The following is a 16,998-nucleotide window of genomic DNA, read 5'->3' as shown; positions in this document are numbered from 1 at the left end:
TTGCCTGTGCAAAGGCCAATAAACTCATTTTGCGAATTCCATGACAAGTAATGTGCATATCCTTTCATACTTTTACCTTCCATCTGATTTTGTTGAACTTTGCCGAGATGTTGTCGTGTCACTTCATCGTACTTTTCAATTAATTCTAATATACCTAAGAAATTCCCATTATGAACATCTCCAATTTTCGTGTTCTCTCCTTGAAATGCTAAACCTCTGGATGATAAAAATAATGTTATGTGTACAATCCATTGCAGAAGTGCTCTCCACTTATTTGTTTCATATTGAATTTGTAGTTGTAAGTCTTTATCGATTCCATGTCCTTTCAATGACTGCAAAAGAGATTTCCAAGCCAGATATTGTTCTCTGTGTTCAGCACTATTTTCATGAAGAGGCAACACTTCATACGACTTTTTCCAAGGCTTATTTCTAGGCGAAAATCCTTTTTGAGCTAAACCTTAAGTTTTTGTTATTAGAGTCGCAAAAATACGACATGGTAGACACTTAACAGTTTCTTTCGATACACCCCTGTTAACCATTCTCCTGGAAAATGTTCTCTTGTTCTTTCATCTTCATATAGAGCAAAGAATCTTGAAATTTCCTACCATTAAGATTGGCAATTCTTGAAAGCTGATAGTTCGTACTATCTCTTTCCACATGTTGTTTGAGATTACTCTGGGCCAAGTACTAGGGTCATTATATTTTATATCAGATTTTTCAACAGGGCCTGCAACTGAAGCATCAACTGTATCATATTCTTCCATGGTCACTCCTTCTGCAGGTTTTTCACTTGCAGCCTTTTCTTCAGTTGCAAGAGGTTCACATGTAACAGTCGCTTGACTTCCGACTGCTTATGAGTTTTGATTTGACACTGATATTCTGTTTGGATTTCAATGTCACAAACATTATCACCACCTTCACTATAGGATTAGTACTGGGAACTATTTCCTTTTCGTTTTCAGATTTGAAAAATTCAGTTATGAATTGATGACCTCGTGATGCTTTCGATTCTCTCTCTCAGATTTAAGTTTCCTCTTCTGAGCTCTGGACTTATGTTTGTACTTTGAATCAGACATTGGGATTTTATTTATTTTAACTAGAACGTCTTTGCTTGCTTGAGAGCAATTTATTTAAATATTTTTAATATCTCAATTTTGTATGATCTGGAAAAAAAAATTAAGTTTGTTTCATACAAAAAAATCATAACTAAAAAAGCTTTATATTTTCTTTTACTAACTAGCAAAATTTTAATTCAAATGAGACAAATTCTTTGCAAATAAAGAATTTTGTAGAAAATTTTCAGTTTCTTGAGATCAACTTAACCAATTAAAACTATCAAATAAAGCTTTTTCTTTTATGAATAAAATAAAATTTTCTCAGCATCCGTAGCATATGCACCGTAGGTACCAGTAGGGTAGTGTGCCAGTAATGAAGTGCCAGTAACATCGGTGCGGTGTCGGCATTGAAATGATGACATAGAAAGCTAGATAGGTGAAAATGAAAACTAAAGTAAATCCTTTCAAATGGGAAGTTCAGAAGAGTAACCATAAGTGTGAAAAGAATAATGGATTGAAAAACGACTGCAAAAGCTAGTAGTCCTTCTCGGCACATATTCATTCATATTTTATAAAGTTTCTTTTTGTCTTTTGTTAGTCTCACTTAACTGGCTGACCTGACAAGACGGGTCCCCAGGCTAGAGCCCTGTCATCCCCCCCCCCTTGTGAGGCCATGGGTGTGTGTGTATGACATGTCTGTTTTTTGCCATAGCACAGAATTATTCTCTGAATTATAAGTTCTATAGTAGGCTAATGAGGATTTGTGCTACATAGGATATACTGCATGAAAAGTGGATTTTATAAACTCCTGATTTTTTTAAGGAATGGATGATTTTAGGAGTTTAGAGGGGTGTAAAAATCTTAAGATCTTGTTTAATGGTAATGCTATTTTTATGCTATGTTCTAAGTCTTTCAGAAATGACATAAAGGTAGCTGTTTTCACCTCTGTGCAAGAGATTTCAAGAATTTTATATCCTCTAAAATATGTCATCCATCCTTTAAAAAATCATGAGTTTATAAAGTCTACTGTTCATGCAGTATATCTCATGTAGGATGTGGAAAAGAAAGCAAAACAAGTTCAGATTAGATTATTCAACAACCAGTGAAGGTCATCCTATGCTATGCACACACCTATTCAATGCAATAAAAACCATTCTAGTTAGCTTGAATAAAGTAATTTAATTTACATGGTTCCAAAGAAGTATACAAAAAAATATATGAAACTAGCAGATAATAAAAAATAAAGTTGTTTTTTTTATTGTACAATTAGTTAAGTATTTCCATAGTAAAAACTGGAAGAACTGGATGAAAATTATCATAATATCTATGACAAATTTGTGTTATTCAAATAAGTCTATTCAGTGGTAGTACTTTTTTGTAAAAAAAATAAACAAGTGCGTCAAAAGTTATAATGTATTTACTTCATATTTGTTAGCCTGAATTCGACTGCAGGCAGATGTCTATGAATGTCATTAGATGGTAGATGAATTTCATCTGGGCAGTGTCAAATTATTAATATCAGTCTCAATCATTTCACCAATAAAAATGGGCTGTCTGAAATCAAAACTGAATCACATAACCATCATCTTGCTAACACAAGATGATGGTTATGTGATTCTTATCTTAAATCCCTTTTTTTTTTTTTTTTTTCAATTCCATCTAGCCAAAGTGGCGTAACTACAATACATGATTTTCAAGTTTTGCCCTCATAAAAACTGGAATGGCTTAAAAATTTTCTGTAAGGATTTTGTATAACAATTTTCAATACAATCCAACCAGCCAGATTCCCAGAATAACTGACATCTGAATAGATGGAGAAAACAAGATATGCATTTTGTGAAATGCAGTTAACACTAATAGACTCTCACTATTATAAATCCCATCATTATAGTGAACTTGCTTACTATAATAAAGTACTGAGAAGTCTCATCTAAAGCATCATAAATTTTGTTGTAACAAAGTAGTCCTTTAGTTTCTACAAATATGTCAGAGAGAGAGAGAGAGAATGAGAGAGTTGACATGAATGCAACTACATTCAGAACAGTTATGGGACATGAAGTATGAGATATCAACTAGTAAATGCAATTCACTTTAGTGAATTTTTGAAATGTGTTATTCACAATATTGAACTAAAAACAGCAAGCAATTGCTTGGGGAGGGAGAAGCAATGACTTTAGAATAATACTTGGACCAAGAAGGTCTGGGAACTTTTTCTGTAGTGCTATTAAAGTAACTGAGTTCATTTTAATGAATTATAGTACTCAACTGTTATGTTGTGATTTGATTATCAGGACATTCTACACTTTGTTTTAACAGGAGATCATAATAGCAAAGATGGAAAAATGTGGGATGAACAAATGAACCTTAGATAGGGATTTAAAAACTGAGCTTTTTAGATTTTATTTAGCCTATGCATGTAAATATTCCATTACCCAGAACAGTTAAAAAGAGAGTAAGGGATCACTTCAAAGCCAGCTATCATTTAATTGTCTGAAGAGTAATGTTTTAGCATTCTTAATAGAAATTTAATTGCACAACTGCATTATTTTAATCTTTCAATGGTTTGAATTAAGGATTCCAATAATTCACTGTGAATTCATGAGGTAAACCATTTTTCATTAATGTTGATATACAAAAAATTAATTAATGAGTTAATGAGCTGAAATAAATTATAAACTTTTTATAAAATTAACTGCATAAAGTTTTATATAATTTTATAACGCAACTTACCAGTTCCAATAGGATCTGCAATCATTGGTACTATTGTGATAAAGATGGAAGCCAAAATGTAGATAAATGGAAAAATTAGATTTACCTGAGGGGAAAAAAAGGTAAAAATAAAATTTATGTTGCTATAAAAACATAAAATAAAATTTAGAGAAAATACTAATTTTATTCAGCTTCAATCAGATGGATTTGCATTTCCAAAAATAATTCATGAATGACATTTCCTTTTCAAGTCTCAGTGAAGAGAGTAAAAAAAAAAAGAATTTTAGCATAATTTCTGAATATTGACTTGTTTTCTATCTTTGAATCAAAGCTATTTCTGCAATTTTTGCAAACCATGTAGAATATCTATCATTATAAGAATTAAAAATAACTACTAATATACAAACCATTCTTCACTGAGGGTGGGGAGAAGGTTATTTTTGTTAATGTTATTACTAGGAAAACTAAGTCCTGTCTTATTTCTTGAGAGAATAATTTTCATCTCTGATGCTCCAAAATCATTCTGAGATAATTTTAATTCTAATGTTTCTTGACATAAACACACACCATGATTAGCATTTCCAAATGGCCAATATTCCAGGCCAAATAATTATTAACCGTATATAAATTGTCAACCTGTCTATATCCATGAATACCATTCTTCCATTTCGGACAATGCCCTAAGAATTCTTTCAAAACTCTTGACTCGGTAAATAAGAGCAATTAGGTTGATTAAGTACCTATCTCTCAATGATTTCTTTCACAAAATGTTCAGTTTCCATTTCATTCATTTTTCCAGAGATATTTCCATGATTGTTATTCATTGGAATTGACATCAGAGATTGCCTCACTTTCCTCTTCATCTGCTAAGACATTGCAATAGCTAGTTACTACCTATTCAGAGTTCATCTCCATACTCACAGATAAAAAAATCTTCTTCTTCAATGGTTCAATACCATTACTGTTGTATTTTGGAAAAGTGTGTGTTTAGGTGCATTTCCTAAAACATACAATCTGCAAGCTTCATATCTAGCATTAACAAGTTTCTTCTTGACCTCCCATCTCTTCATGTTACTAAAGAACTCTCAAAAAACAAACACTCACATTCGGGATCACCATTAATTATTTTTTAAACTATGAAAGGTTTATACAGAGTTATCAATCTTAAGAAAGGTTTATACAGAGTTATCAATCTTAAGAAAGGTTTATACAGAGTTATCAATCTTAAGAAAGGTTTATACAGAGTTATCAATCTTAAGAAAAGTTTATACAGAATTATCAATCTTATAAAAGGTTTGTATAGCATTATCTATCTTATGAAAAGTTCATATAGAATTATCAATCTATAGAGAATTATAATGTGGTACAATATAACAAATTTTCATGCCAGCTGGGGCGTCGCCTGGTTAAACAAGGACCCCATTGTTTTCACCAGGGAACCAGGGCGAACAGCGAAAAGTCAGCTACTGGAACAAATCTGAAAACACACCCCCAACTCAACATCACCAGAGTTAAAGATCAGTACTATCAACATAAGAAGCCTGAATGGCAAAGAAACGGAGCTAGGCTGACGAATTAAATAAGTACCAGATCTACATAATAGGGGTGACCGAAACAAAAAAAGACAAAAACTGGTGAGATCTTTCTGAGCAATAAATACAAAATGTTATATTCAGGCAATGACAATCAAGGAAAAGAAGGAGTAGCCATAGTATTCAACACAAAATACGAGGCTAATCTTCTTGAATGGCAGGCAGTCTCAAGTAGAGTGATGTGGGCAAATATGAGAATGGGGAACTGGACAATGAGACTTATTTGTGCCTATGATCCCACAGAAGGTTCTACTAAGATAGAAGTGGAGGAATTTTTTCATGCTTTAGAGAAAGCAACTGACACAATGAAAAAGGAAAAGTTGGTCCTTGTTGGGGATCTAAATAGCAGAGTAGGAAATGATTATCAGACATACAAAATTGTTTTGGGAAAATTTGGAGAAAAGAGCAAAGCTAATAATAATGGCAGATATCTGTTGGATTTCTGCTCAGGACATGGACTGGTTATTACTAACACCATGTTCCAACATAATAATAATAATTTTTCTTAATTGTTTAATTTGTACTAGTATCTGATCTATTGTGAATACAATGAAAATGCTCAAAAGAATGAGTAAATGTCTTGCCCCCTCTGTGTATAAAGGATAGAGAAAGTTAGTACAACAATGTTTAAAGGTAAATCTCATGTAATCAACAAATACATATATGGGCTTGTTGAGTTTAGTTTGTGGGGATGAGACATAGGATTTAACTGAAGCAGCACACAAAATTGTTGGAAGGAGTCATATACTATATAGAGATTGACATTTTTTCTTAGAACAAGTAAGAGAATGCACATAAATTGTATTCAAAGGGCATTTTTTGCTGTAAAGGAGATATTTTTATATTTTTTAATCTAATTTTCCTTTTACTTGTTAAGCACAATGGGCTATCACAGCCTAGTAACTCAGTTTCTCGGAAACTTAATGATAGGTGGTTAATCCTATCTACATAGTATATTATGAGTAATAACTGGTGTGTGCTTCTTGCCAATATGCAGATTGAAAAACCAAAGTTTCCAGGAGGAAACGCCCTGCTGCCTCTGTATGACATAAACTAACTCACCTTCAATTAAAAAATCCTGATAAAGGTTCTTTGTGTTTTAGATGGAATTTGAATACAGGTCTTTCCAACCAAACGGCATCATTGAAACTGACTGAACTATGAAGAATCATGTTTTTTATTATTGTTATTATATTAAGGTTTATAATAATTCTAGATTGGCTCAGCACGGGATCGAAAGAAAGCATAGAGGCCTTACTCCATCGTCCTAACCTGAATCGGAATGACTGTATATCTAAATCAAAAATCTGGGAAAGTCTAATCAGGATAACTCATTAATTCATATTAATTTTATGTTATTTAATATTATTAATTAATATCTTTATTTCAATCATGTCTCTGCTTAAAAATATTCCTTTTAATACTTAGTGATATAACATCACGCGGCTTGTTCTATTTTTAAATGATCTATTGTTAGTATTCAACCTTGTATTTTTTTTAAAAACTGCTCTTGTAGTGCCACTGAAGATGGTCTGCTATTTCCAGACCGAAATATTTGGTTAATTAAATATCTTTCTTGTGTTTACGTGCTTATATTATTCAGTCTTTATGTCACAAGTATCCTTAAAACATGAATCAACTCAGCCTGCTTATTTGAAGCAGTCAAGTTTTAGAGTTACTCAGGTATGAATCAGATTGGTCAGTTAGCATGAAAGTCCTTTAATGAAAGAAGCATCAGGAATAAAGGCAATGAATTTTTAGCAAGTGAAGTAAATGAGGGGGGGAGGGGCAAAAATTATTGGCACCCATCCTTGCAGGAATAGAATGTGGTGAATAAATTGTGTTCCAGAAGGAGAGACAGAAGAATAGAGAATACAAAGACAATAGAAAAGATGGGAAATTATTGCTAATGATTACCTAGGGAATTATATCGAACCAGAATAGACATACTGAATGGTGGTGGCAGTAGTACAAGTAATACAGTCAATGGGCTTGAAATTGTTCAGTGCAAGGTAGGGAACTGCTACAGGATAGGTCATCTGAAGAGGACTATGAACTGTGCATATATGTTTAGAAAGACTTGGGTGTTGTTGTTGTTGATTATTCATAATAGCACTTCATGATATTTGATGACATGTTCTAATTAACTTTTTTTTTGTGTGATAAAAACCCACTTATTTTTTTCCTCGTAATCATGTTGAGTTAAACTTTTTAAAAAATAAGAAAAACCACAACATTATGGTGATTCTCATTAGAGAGAGAGAGTAACTGTAGCACAGCATGAACACTGCTGCCTGATTGGCTTGGTTAGCCAAGTGGTTAGTGTATTTGAACTACCATTGGCATGGATGTTTGCAATTGTCTTTAGGTCGGAGATGAATGTCATTGCACAGTGTGAGACACCACCCTGCTTATTGAAGGCCCAAAGTGGCTTTAAAAAAGTCCATTCCATATTTGGTCTCTAGAGCACGGTTTCCAGACCATGAAAAAAATAAACAAAAATACAAAAAATAAATTAAATAAATATATAAACACAGATAAAAAAAAAAAAAAAAAAAAAATCCTTAGCCCAATCCCAGAACAAATGTTACTGCATTTATACTGGGATTGGGGTAAGAATTTATAAAATAAATAAAATAAATAAAATCCTTAGCCCAATCCCAGAATAAATGTACTGCATTTGCAATGGGATTGGGGTAAGAATTTATATAAAAAAAAAACTTTCGTTGGTGAGAGCCACATAAAAACAATCCATTGTATTACATGGTATACAAAAACAACAGTAGAACATAAATATGAAATAATTGTTATGTAATTTAATTTAGAATGAAACCAAAAATGGGTTCACATGTAAATTAAAGATGCCAAGAAATTATATTCTGAGATACTAAGACAATTGATGTGAAATCATTAGCCTCTATATACAAATAGTCCAGTCATGAAGTGACTTCACAGGCAAACTTTGTTTGCTTACACTTGGATAAAGGATGAAACTAAGAATATAATTTCTTGGCATCTTTAATTTTAGTACAACCAAGTGAAAAAAAACTTTCAGCAAGAAGCTGTAATAGTGAACAGTCAGAGCCAGATATACTATACAGTTTCAACAAGCTTGCACTTTTCTTTTTTCCTTTATATTATACATTATTTGGACTGTTATTTCACAGTATAGATGCTCATTTATCAACTTATTAAATAAATAACAAACCTTGATTGGACGATGCAAATTGGGTTGCTTCCACCTCAGATAGGGTAAACATACAACAGCAAGGCCAATAGCTAACCAAGTTGCAAATCCCACATAATTTATAAGAGCATAGATATCACTGGAGCAAAGATAGACAAGAGATAACAGTGCCTATAAAATAAAAATTTTAATTTGCAAATCATTTCAAAAATAGTTAAACATTAAAAAAAATCAGCTTTTAGTAAATAAATGTCAGAAAACAAGACAAAAAGAGGACAAAAATAAAATGTCTGTTCAAATTTAAAAAACAAAAACAGCAAAAGAACAAAATAAGTACAAAAATACAGTATTTATATTAACATCACATGAATATCACAACCTTATATCATATCACATGATATACATGATATCACAACCATAATGGAGTTGGCAACAGCTCACAAACAACCTCATGTGAGACGTCATTCGTTCAACCAACAACATATTTATCACATTGAATCTTAAAATCCTTAAGACTCCCTGCTTAGCACATGCTGATAATGTGTTCCACTTACTAATAATTCTCCATGTAAAAAAAATCTACTCTTTATATCCCTCTTCACCACAACTTCCAAGGATAGCCTCTTGTGCTTCCTCTCTAACCATATGTTCTTTTTATAATCTCCCTGTATATCTGATAAAATCTCCTCACTCACTTAAACATGACTATCATTGCCTCTTTTCTACCTACCCACAAAACTGCAATTTATATTCCTTTAACCTCTTTCTCGCCTCCATAACTAACAATCAAGAGTCCTGATATTGCTTTAGTCATTTGTTTCTGGACCTTCTCCATTTCCACATCATAATGAAAACTAGGTGACCAAATCTGAGCATAATGGTCCCAAGAGTGAGTGATCATTTGCTTGATACAGTAGCACAATTACCTCGTTATCCCTACTTGCCAACGTACTCCTTATCATAGGAGTGTCGATGTATCACACTTCCTTATCATATATTATATGCCTTATCACATTTCCGATGTACCCTTTAAACTTCAGTCCACTATTAATCCCCCCCCCCCACCCTAAGATCTCAAATCTGATCTTATCCATTTCCTGAAGTGTAGTTCCATCAATACAGCATACAGCTTTATATCTCTGAACTTTAAAGTGCAAACCTTGGATTTATTAATATCAAAATTACAACCCCTTCAAGCTAAAAGTCTATTTACATCTTCCTAATGGGAATTAAAACTAGAATTTGAATCATTAGCCAGCAAATAAAAATTATTGACAAATAACTCAAACAGCAAGGGCTCAAGAATAGAACCCTGGGACACACCTCTGGTTACCTTCCTTTACCAAGACTACTCCATCATACCCAACTTGTTGGTATCATTCAGAAAGCCACTCTCCAACCTATTTAACCAATCCATTATCCATTCCCATCTCCTGCAGCTTGTACAACAACCTATTATGAAGTAATCTATCAAATGCTTTTGCAAAGTCCAAGAATATTGCTGTATATGAATCATCCTTATCAAACACATTTGTCAACTTATCATCATGAAATGCAAGTAGACTGCTAAAAAACAAGACCTACTCTTCACAAATCCATGCTAGTCCTGCAACAACCCAAGTCCCAAAGTAGTGGAAAGAAGATAAAAATTGTACTTTGCAAAGGTGATGATAAGGCTGGGGGCTACAAATTATAAACCAATCTGTATATCTAGATATAAGATGTTGAAGAAGTTGGTGAGAGTCAGAATACAGAAGCAGGTTGATAATGGTAGCATTCTCCGTGAGTGTCAGCAAGGGTTTGTTAAAGGGAGGTCATGTTTTAACAATTTACTTATGTACTATAACAAGGTGACGAATGCATTGAACAAGGGAGATGCATATACAGCAGTATACTTAGATTTTGCAAAGTCTTTTGATAGATTGATAACTAAATAGCTAACACAACCAGCTGATAACTAAAACAGATGGGATTGAATTACAGACTAGTGAGCTGAATAGATGACTGACTGTCAAGATAGGTATCAGCTAGTTGGGCATGGGGAAAGTGGTATCCAGAAAGAGGAAAATCACTAGCAGTGTATTGCAGAGGTCTGTTTTGGGACAATTGTTGTTTAACTTGTATATTAATGATATTAGGGTGGGTTTAACTTAAGATATGCAACTGTTTGCAGATGACACAAAACTGGGAAGAATGATGCTGGGTAAGCAGATGTTGTAGTCTTACAGAATGACTTGAATAGATTGTATGAGTGGTCAAGTGAGTGGTTTAACTTAAGATATGCAACTGTTTGTAGATGACACAAAAATGGGAAGAAGGATGTTGGGTAAGCAGATGTTGTAGTCTTACAGAATGACTTGAATAGATTCAGTTTAATAGACTCATTATCAGTTTAATGTTGCAAAGCATAAGGTTCTAACATTTAATAGGCAATGATGGAATTCAAAGTTTACACTTGGTTGGGAATTTTTAAGAAGATAGAGAAGATGAGAGATCTGAGAGTGGTGGTGGTGGACAAGGACCTGAAGTTTATGGGTCACATTGCACAAGTTGTGAAGTCATCACATCAAATTATGGCAATGATGAGGAGGACCCCTTAATGTGTAGAAATAAAGGAGTTATAGTTCCATTGTATAAGGCCTTGATCAGGCATTGTATGGATTATTGTGAACAGATTTGGTCCCCTGGTTTTCAAAATGCTGAAGATATATTAGTAAAGGTCCAAAAAAGATTGAGTAAGGTGGTAATTGGTCTTTGGAATGTGAGGTATGACAACAGATTGGGAGAATGCAATTAGCAAAGTCTCATGAATAGGAGAAAGAGAGGATATAACTTTAGTTGGTAAGGGGTTGTTACTAGGTTAATGTGGAAGGCATTTTTCAAAGAATGGAAAGAAGAGGGTAGAATAAGAGGCCATCCCTGGAAATCATATAAGGAGGAAGGGAGTAAGGAGTAGGTTCTTTGCATGGAGAGTGGCTGGTGAGTGGAATGCATTGTCTGATAGTGTGGTGAATGCAGATATGTTAAATGAGTTTAAGGCACAGGTTGATGAGTTTGCGTGTGACAGTGTCTACTTCCTGTGATGAGTCTTTTGATTCCATGGAGATCTGGTGTTAATAATAATTAAGCTGATTCAGTATTCTTCTCATTCAACTCATGTATAGTGACCAAGCAAATCACCTTCTTATTTATCTAGAACACTGCATTGCATGTGATCTTCTACCAGAAAGACAGACAAATCTTGTACAATCTGGATACCAAAAAGATTTCTGGTCCTGATGAAATCCCACCAATTGTGCTCAACTAACACCTGTTTGTTATTGGCTATACACTAAAGAATATTCAGCAAGCATGGAAGCAAACCCACATATAGCTAATTCCAGAAAAAAAAAAGTAATAAGTGTCTATCATCAAACTATCAACCAACTGCATTCACCTCAGTGTTAGGTAACAATGAGTACTGGAGAAAGTCATTTGTCAACTTCTTCAATGCCTGGAGAACTAATCATTGACTGACATGGATTTCGCCAGTCAAGCTCCACAGCAGATCTCCTTACCTACATCACACACCTCTGGACAATGTGCCGTGGAAAAGGTTTGGACAAATGTGCTAACATTTCCAAAGAATGTGATAGGGCCTGGCATTGAGGGCTTTTCAGCACACTGTCATGGTCTGCCTTTTCTACATTAGTAACTGGATTGTTGGTGTTCTCTCAGATCATTCACCACAAGTAATGGTGGGAGGTGTTAATGGAGGTGTTCCTCAGGTCACTATATATCACCCATCCTCTTCCTCATATACATAAATGACCTGCTCTCTCCAGTCATCCTATTCATAAGACAAACCTTGCAATGCTCATGTCAGTCTTCAAGATTATCTACAATAAGTGATCTGAGCACTGATCTCATAATCATTGAATAAAGTAATAACTTATCATCTTCAATATTTCCAAAACACAGTTCTGCCTTTTCTCACACAAAAAAAAAATTCCTTATTTCTTCTCCATTTAACTTTGATACTGCAAAACTTAGCAGTCATGACAAATCTCTCTTCTCAGACTGACTCTCACTAAATTAAAAATGCCAAGAAATTATATTCTTGTTTAACCCTTTATCCAAATGTAAGCAAACAAAATTTGCATGTGAAGTTTCTTCACAACTAGGCTACTTGTATACAGAAGCTAATGACTTCACATTAATTGTCTTAGTATTCCATAATGTAAAGCACACGTCCTTTCAGATGCATATAATGCTATGTATTATGGGAAGAGCCACTACCCAGACTTGTTTTGACCTTCATTGAGGTCTCATCAGCAGGAGCCAGATTCAGAAGAGATACCAAGATTCTGGCTTCCGCTGATAAGTCCTCAATAAAAGCCAAAACTGGTCAGGGTAGTAGCCCTTCTCATAATACATAGCATTATACACACCAAAAAAAGGATGTGTGCTTTACATTATGGAATATTAAGGCAGGTAATGCAAAATCATTGGCTTCTATATAAAGTAGCCTGGTTGTGAAGAAACTTCACATGCAGTGAACTTTTACACTTGGATAAAGGATTCATCATCAGTTGCATCAGTCTTGGGACTGGTATCTCAGCAGCAATTTCCTCCATTCCGCTCTGTCATTGGCTTTCTTCTTAACCTCCTGGTAACTCCTCAAACCTGTGCTGTCTTTGACTTGGTCAAGAAAGCTTTTCCTTGGTCAAGAAAGCTTTTCCTTGGTCCGCCTCTTCTTCTTTCCCCCCTCTATTTTGCCTTCAGTTATTCTTTTCACAAGTCCATCATGTCAAAGTATATGTCCAAACCACCTATCCCCTTCTAATTTTGATCGATTTAATTAGAGTTCTTGTTTCATTTATCTCTCTCAGGACTTGTTGGTTTGATTTTTTTTCTGTCCATTTTATTTTGTTCATGCGGCACTAGCACCACATTTCAAAAGCCTCCAATCTTCTTCCATCTTCTCTGCCTAGAATCCAGATTTCACATCCATACAGTGCAATGCTCCATATCAATGTCTTTACTAATTTTTTTTTTTTAATTGTAGGTTGAGGTTTCCTGTTAAAATGCTTTTCATCTTAGAGAATTGGGCTTTTGCATTGTTTATTCTTGATCTTATGTCTTCTCTTGTTCTGCGATCTTCTGTTATTAGGCTTCCTAAATATTTAAAGCTTTTCACTTGTTTTATTTGTTCCCTGCTGATGTCTATATGCTCTATATTGACAGGGATTAAGAATGATTTTAGTCTTATCTGTGTTGATTTTCATTTTATATTTTTCAAAGTTATTATTTAGTAATTCTAGCATTGTTTTTAATGTTCTTCTGTTTTCTGCTACAAGGGCTATGTCATCAGCAAATCTTATACACATGACTTGCTCACCATTTATCTTTATGCCACTATTTATTTTATCTTTAGTTTCCTGAATGGCCTTTTCAATATATAAATTAAATAAAAGTGGTGAAAGTATACATCCTTGTCTTACTCCACTCCTTATATTTATTATTTTTCGCCTTATCATTGATTTTAATCCATCCATTTTGATTTTTGTAAATTTGATAAATTATTTTCCTATCCCTCAAATCTATGCCAATATTAGTAAGATAATTTAGGAGTATTTGCTGGTTTACTTTATCAAATGCTTTCTCTAAATCAAGAAAGCAAATGTAAGTATTTTGATTAAGGTCTAATCTTCTCTCTATTATTGTTCTTAAACAGAGTATTGCTTCTCTTGTTCCTTTATTCTTTCTGAATCCAAATTGGTCTTCATCCAATAGACAATCTATTTTTGAATAAATTCTATTTTGAATAATTTTTAGCAGAATTTTGCTAACATGTGGGATTAAAGCTATTTTCTAAATTGGCTGCATTTGTTTGCATTATTCTTTTTTGGTATTGGTATTATGGTTGATTTCATAAACTCCTTTGGTATTTCTCCTCTATCATACATTTGGGCTATTAATTGATAGAGTAAGGTTTTTGTCTCATCACCTAGATTTTGTAGCAGTTCTATAGGAATACTGCCTACACCTGGACTTTATCCCTTACTCATTTCGGACAGTGCTTTATCAAGTTCTTCTCGCATTATTGGGGATCCTAGATTAAAAGGATTAAACAAGAATATAATTTTTTATCATTTTTAATTTGTTTTAAAACAAAGTGAAAAATCCTTCTACTGACTCTTACTCTCAGCCTTTGCATAATCACATCACGTCTATAACCATCTCAGTTTCAAAACTGGCATTTTTATTTGCACAAGTTACTCAGTACAAATCTAAAATCTGGCCAATGTTGGAATACTCCTCTCATATTTAGAATGGTAACATAAAAGTGCTCTAAAAATTCTTTGATGCTATTTAGAAAAAAAAAGCAGTTCAGTTGATTGATATGCCCTTCTCTCACAGACTCTCTTCAGTCAATGTCTCATAAACGGTCAGTTTCTTCATTGTCTCTTCTACAAGATATTTCCATGGGTGCTGTTAACAGAACTAGCATCTATTATGACCCATTTTTGCTACACCTATAGCAACATGAGCAACAGCTGTCCAATATTTTTACAGCTGAATCTGAACCTGCTACTCGCAGTCATCTTTCATTTCATTTACATCAGTTCTGTGAAGCAGTCTCATCTAATGAATTATTTCCAAAGAAGCTAGAGGTTGTAACTCTTTAAGAGTAAAACCCACACAAATGGCATTTATTGATGCCATTTGTGTGGGTTTATGGTTTCTTATGCGTGGAATTTAGATGCCGCATATATATATGCACATAAACAGTGTCTCTTAACAACACTAATGAGAAACAATGCCTACAAGAATTGTGTTTAAACTGCTTACAAAGTTTGAAAAAAAAAAAAAAAATTATTGAGATTTTTTTGAAATATAATTTTTAGAATACTAAAAATATTTGTATTTCAGTACAGCATGCTGGAATACAAATATAAGAAAGCTTTGTCATAATAAGATAAATTTGGACTAAAAAAATAATAAATTTTATCTAAAGACAACTTTTTAAAAACATAACTTTTATTTAACGAGATACTCCTAAAGAAAAATAGGCAAAATAGCCATAAAAATTAATATTAATTTAAAGGAGTAACATAAAAAATTTTCCAGAAATAATATCTTTAATAATTTTATCGCTTACCATAAATATAATTGCTGGTACTGGGGTCAAGTGATTTATTTGAATCATAGATAAAATTGAAGGCATTTGACCTTCAGCAGCTCCAGCATAAAATAATCTGAAATTGTAAGTACAACAATAATTAGCATCTATTCTGTGGAACAGAAAACATTTGATGGCAAACTCTGAAAATATTGTTAACTAATGGATAACCATTCAAAATATTTTTCATTTATAAATAATAAAATAGGCTTCTTTTCTTGAAGTTAAAGTGCTCTGTTTATTGCTATGATAGAGCTCTTAATCATGATAATTAATAATTATATTTTTCAGTAAACATGTAATCCTGAAGAAGCTGACCACAGCACCAGAGAAACAAAATGATTTAAATAAATACTTAATGCAGTTGTAACATGCTACTTCTTAATAACAGGTAATTGCATTCCTATTTGCATATGTTTGAACACTGAATATTCCAAATATTCCATGTTGGTTTAATTATAGGTTTAATTCCAGCTTTTGAGTAGAGAAACTTTTTCTAGGTTTTTTTCTACCTGGTCATCATCATCATCATCAAATTCCTGCCATGTACCCTCAAGGGGTGTACAGGATATGATAGCATTATATGAAAATTTACATCATTACAAACTTCTTATCTACAATTTTCCTCCAAATCAGTCTGTTCCTTGTCAAGACGCCAACATTATCAGATCTTATATTTTTATTGTCTAAGGCACTTTGTACAGCACCAATCCACCTATATCTTGGTCTTCCTCTGGGTCGTTTTCCTGCCAACCTTACAGTGAACACTTGTTTTGCTAATCTTTCCTCGCCCATTCTATTTAAGTGACCATACCACCTGAGATTAGCTCTGCTAATGTATTCCTGGATACTGACAATGTCAAGTTCTTTCCTAATATCCTCATTTTTAATATGATATTGCCATTGATGCCATCCATTCACGCCTCTAATCTTTCTCAGGACTCACATATCTGCGGTATCTAGTCTTTGGTCAAGTGTTTTACTTCTGACCCAGGCTCTCAGATACATAAGTTAAAATCGGTTTGAACACTGTCTTGTATACAGCTAATTTAGTGTTCCGACTAATTTCTCTCTTATTCCATATGAATTTATTCAATTGACTTCCTACCATACCAGCTTTGTTGATTCTGTTGTCTATTTCCCTATTTAATTTACCATCTTTACTAAAAATCGTGCCTAAGTAGCTGAAATGTTTTACTTGTTCCACAGGTTCTCTGTTCAAAACGCAGTTGACATTTTCAACGATTCTGCCTATTTTCATTGTTTTTGTCTTTTTATTGCTTACCTTCA

General features: G+C 33.4%; 1 protein-coding gene across 1 annotated transcript in view; it reads right to left on the bottom strand.

The window, feature by feature from the left end:
- LOC150106827 (Y+L amino acid transporter 2-like) overlaps positions 1–16,998 on the bottom strand; it is a 199,788-nt gene that overhangs the window by 34,351 nt on the left and 148,439 nt on the right. Inside the window, exons 7-9 of the mRNA XM_090393341.1 lie at positions 15,688–15,784; positions 8,565–8,714; positions 3,786–3,870 (exon numbers count right to left, since the gene is read on the bottom strand). Of these exons, the coding sequence (XP_090249467.1) occupies positions 3,786–3,870; positions 8,565–8,714; positions 15,688–15,784 (332 nt within the window). The remainder of the gene's footprint in view (positions 1–3,785; positions 3,871–8,564; positions 8,715–15,687; positions 15,785–16,998) is intronic.

This window comes from Typopeltis vanoorti, chromosome 5, assembly GCF_054136105.1.
Source record: "Typopeltis vanoorti isolate ZY-2024b chromosome 5, IOZ_Tvanoo_1.0, whole genome shotgun sequence".
Taxonomy (NCBI): Eukaryota; Metazoa; Arthropoda; class Arachnida; order Uropygi; family Thelyphonidae; genus Typopeltis; species Typopeltis vanoorti.
This window is presented reverse-complemented; position numbering and strand designations above follow the sequence as displayed.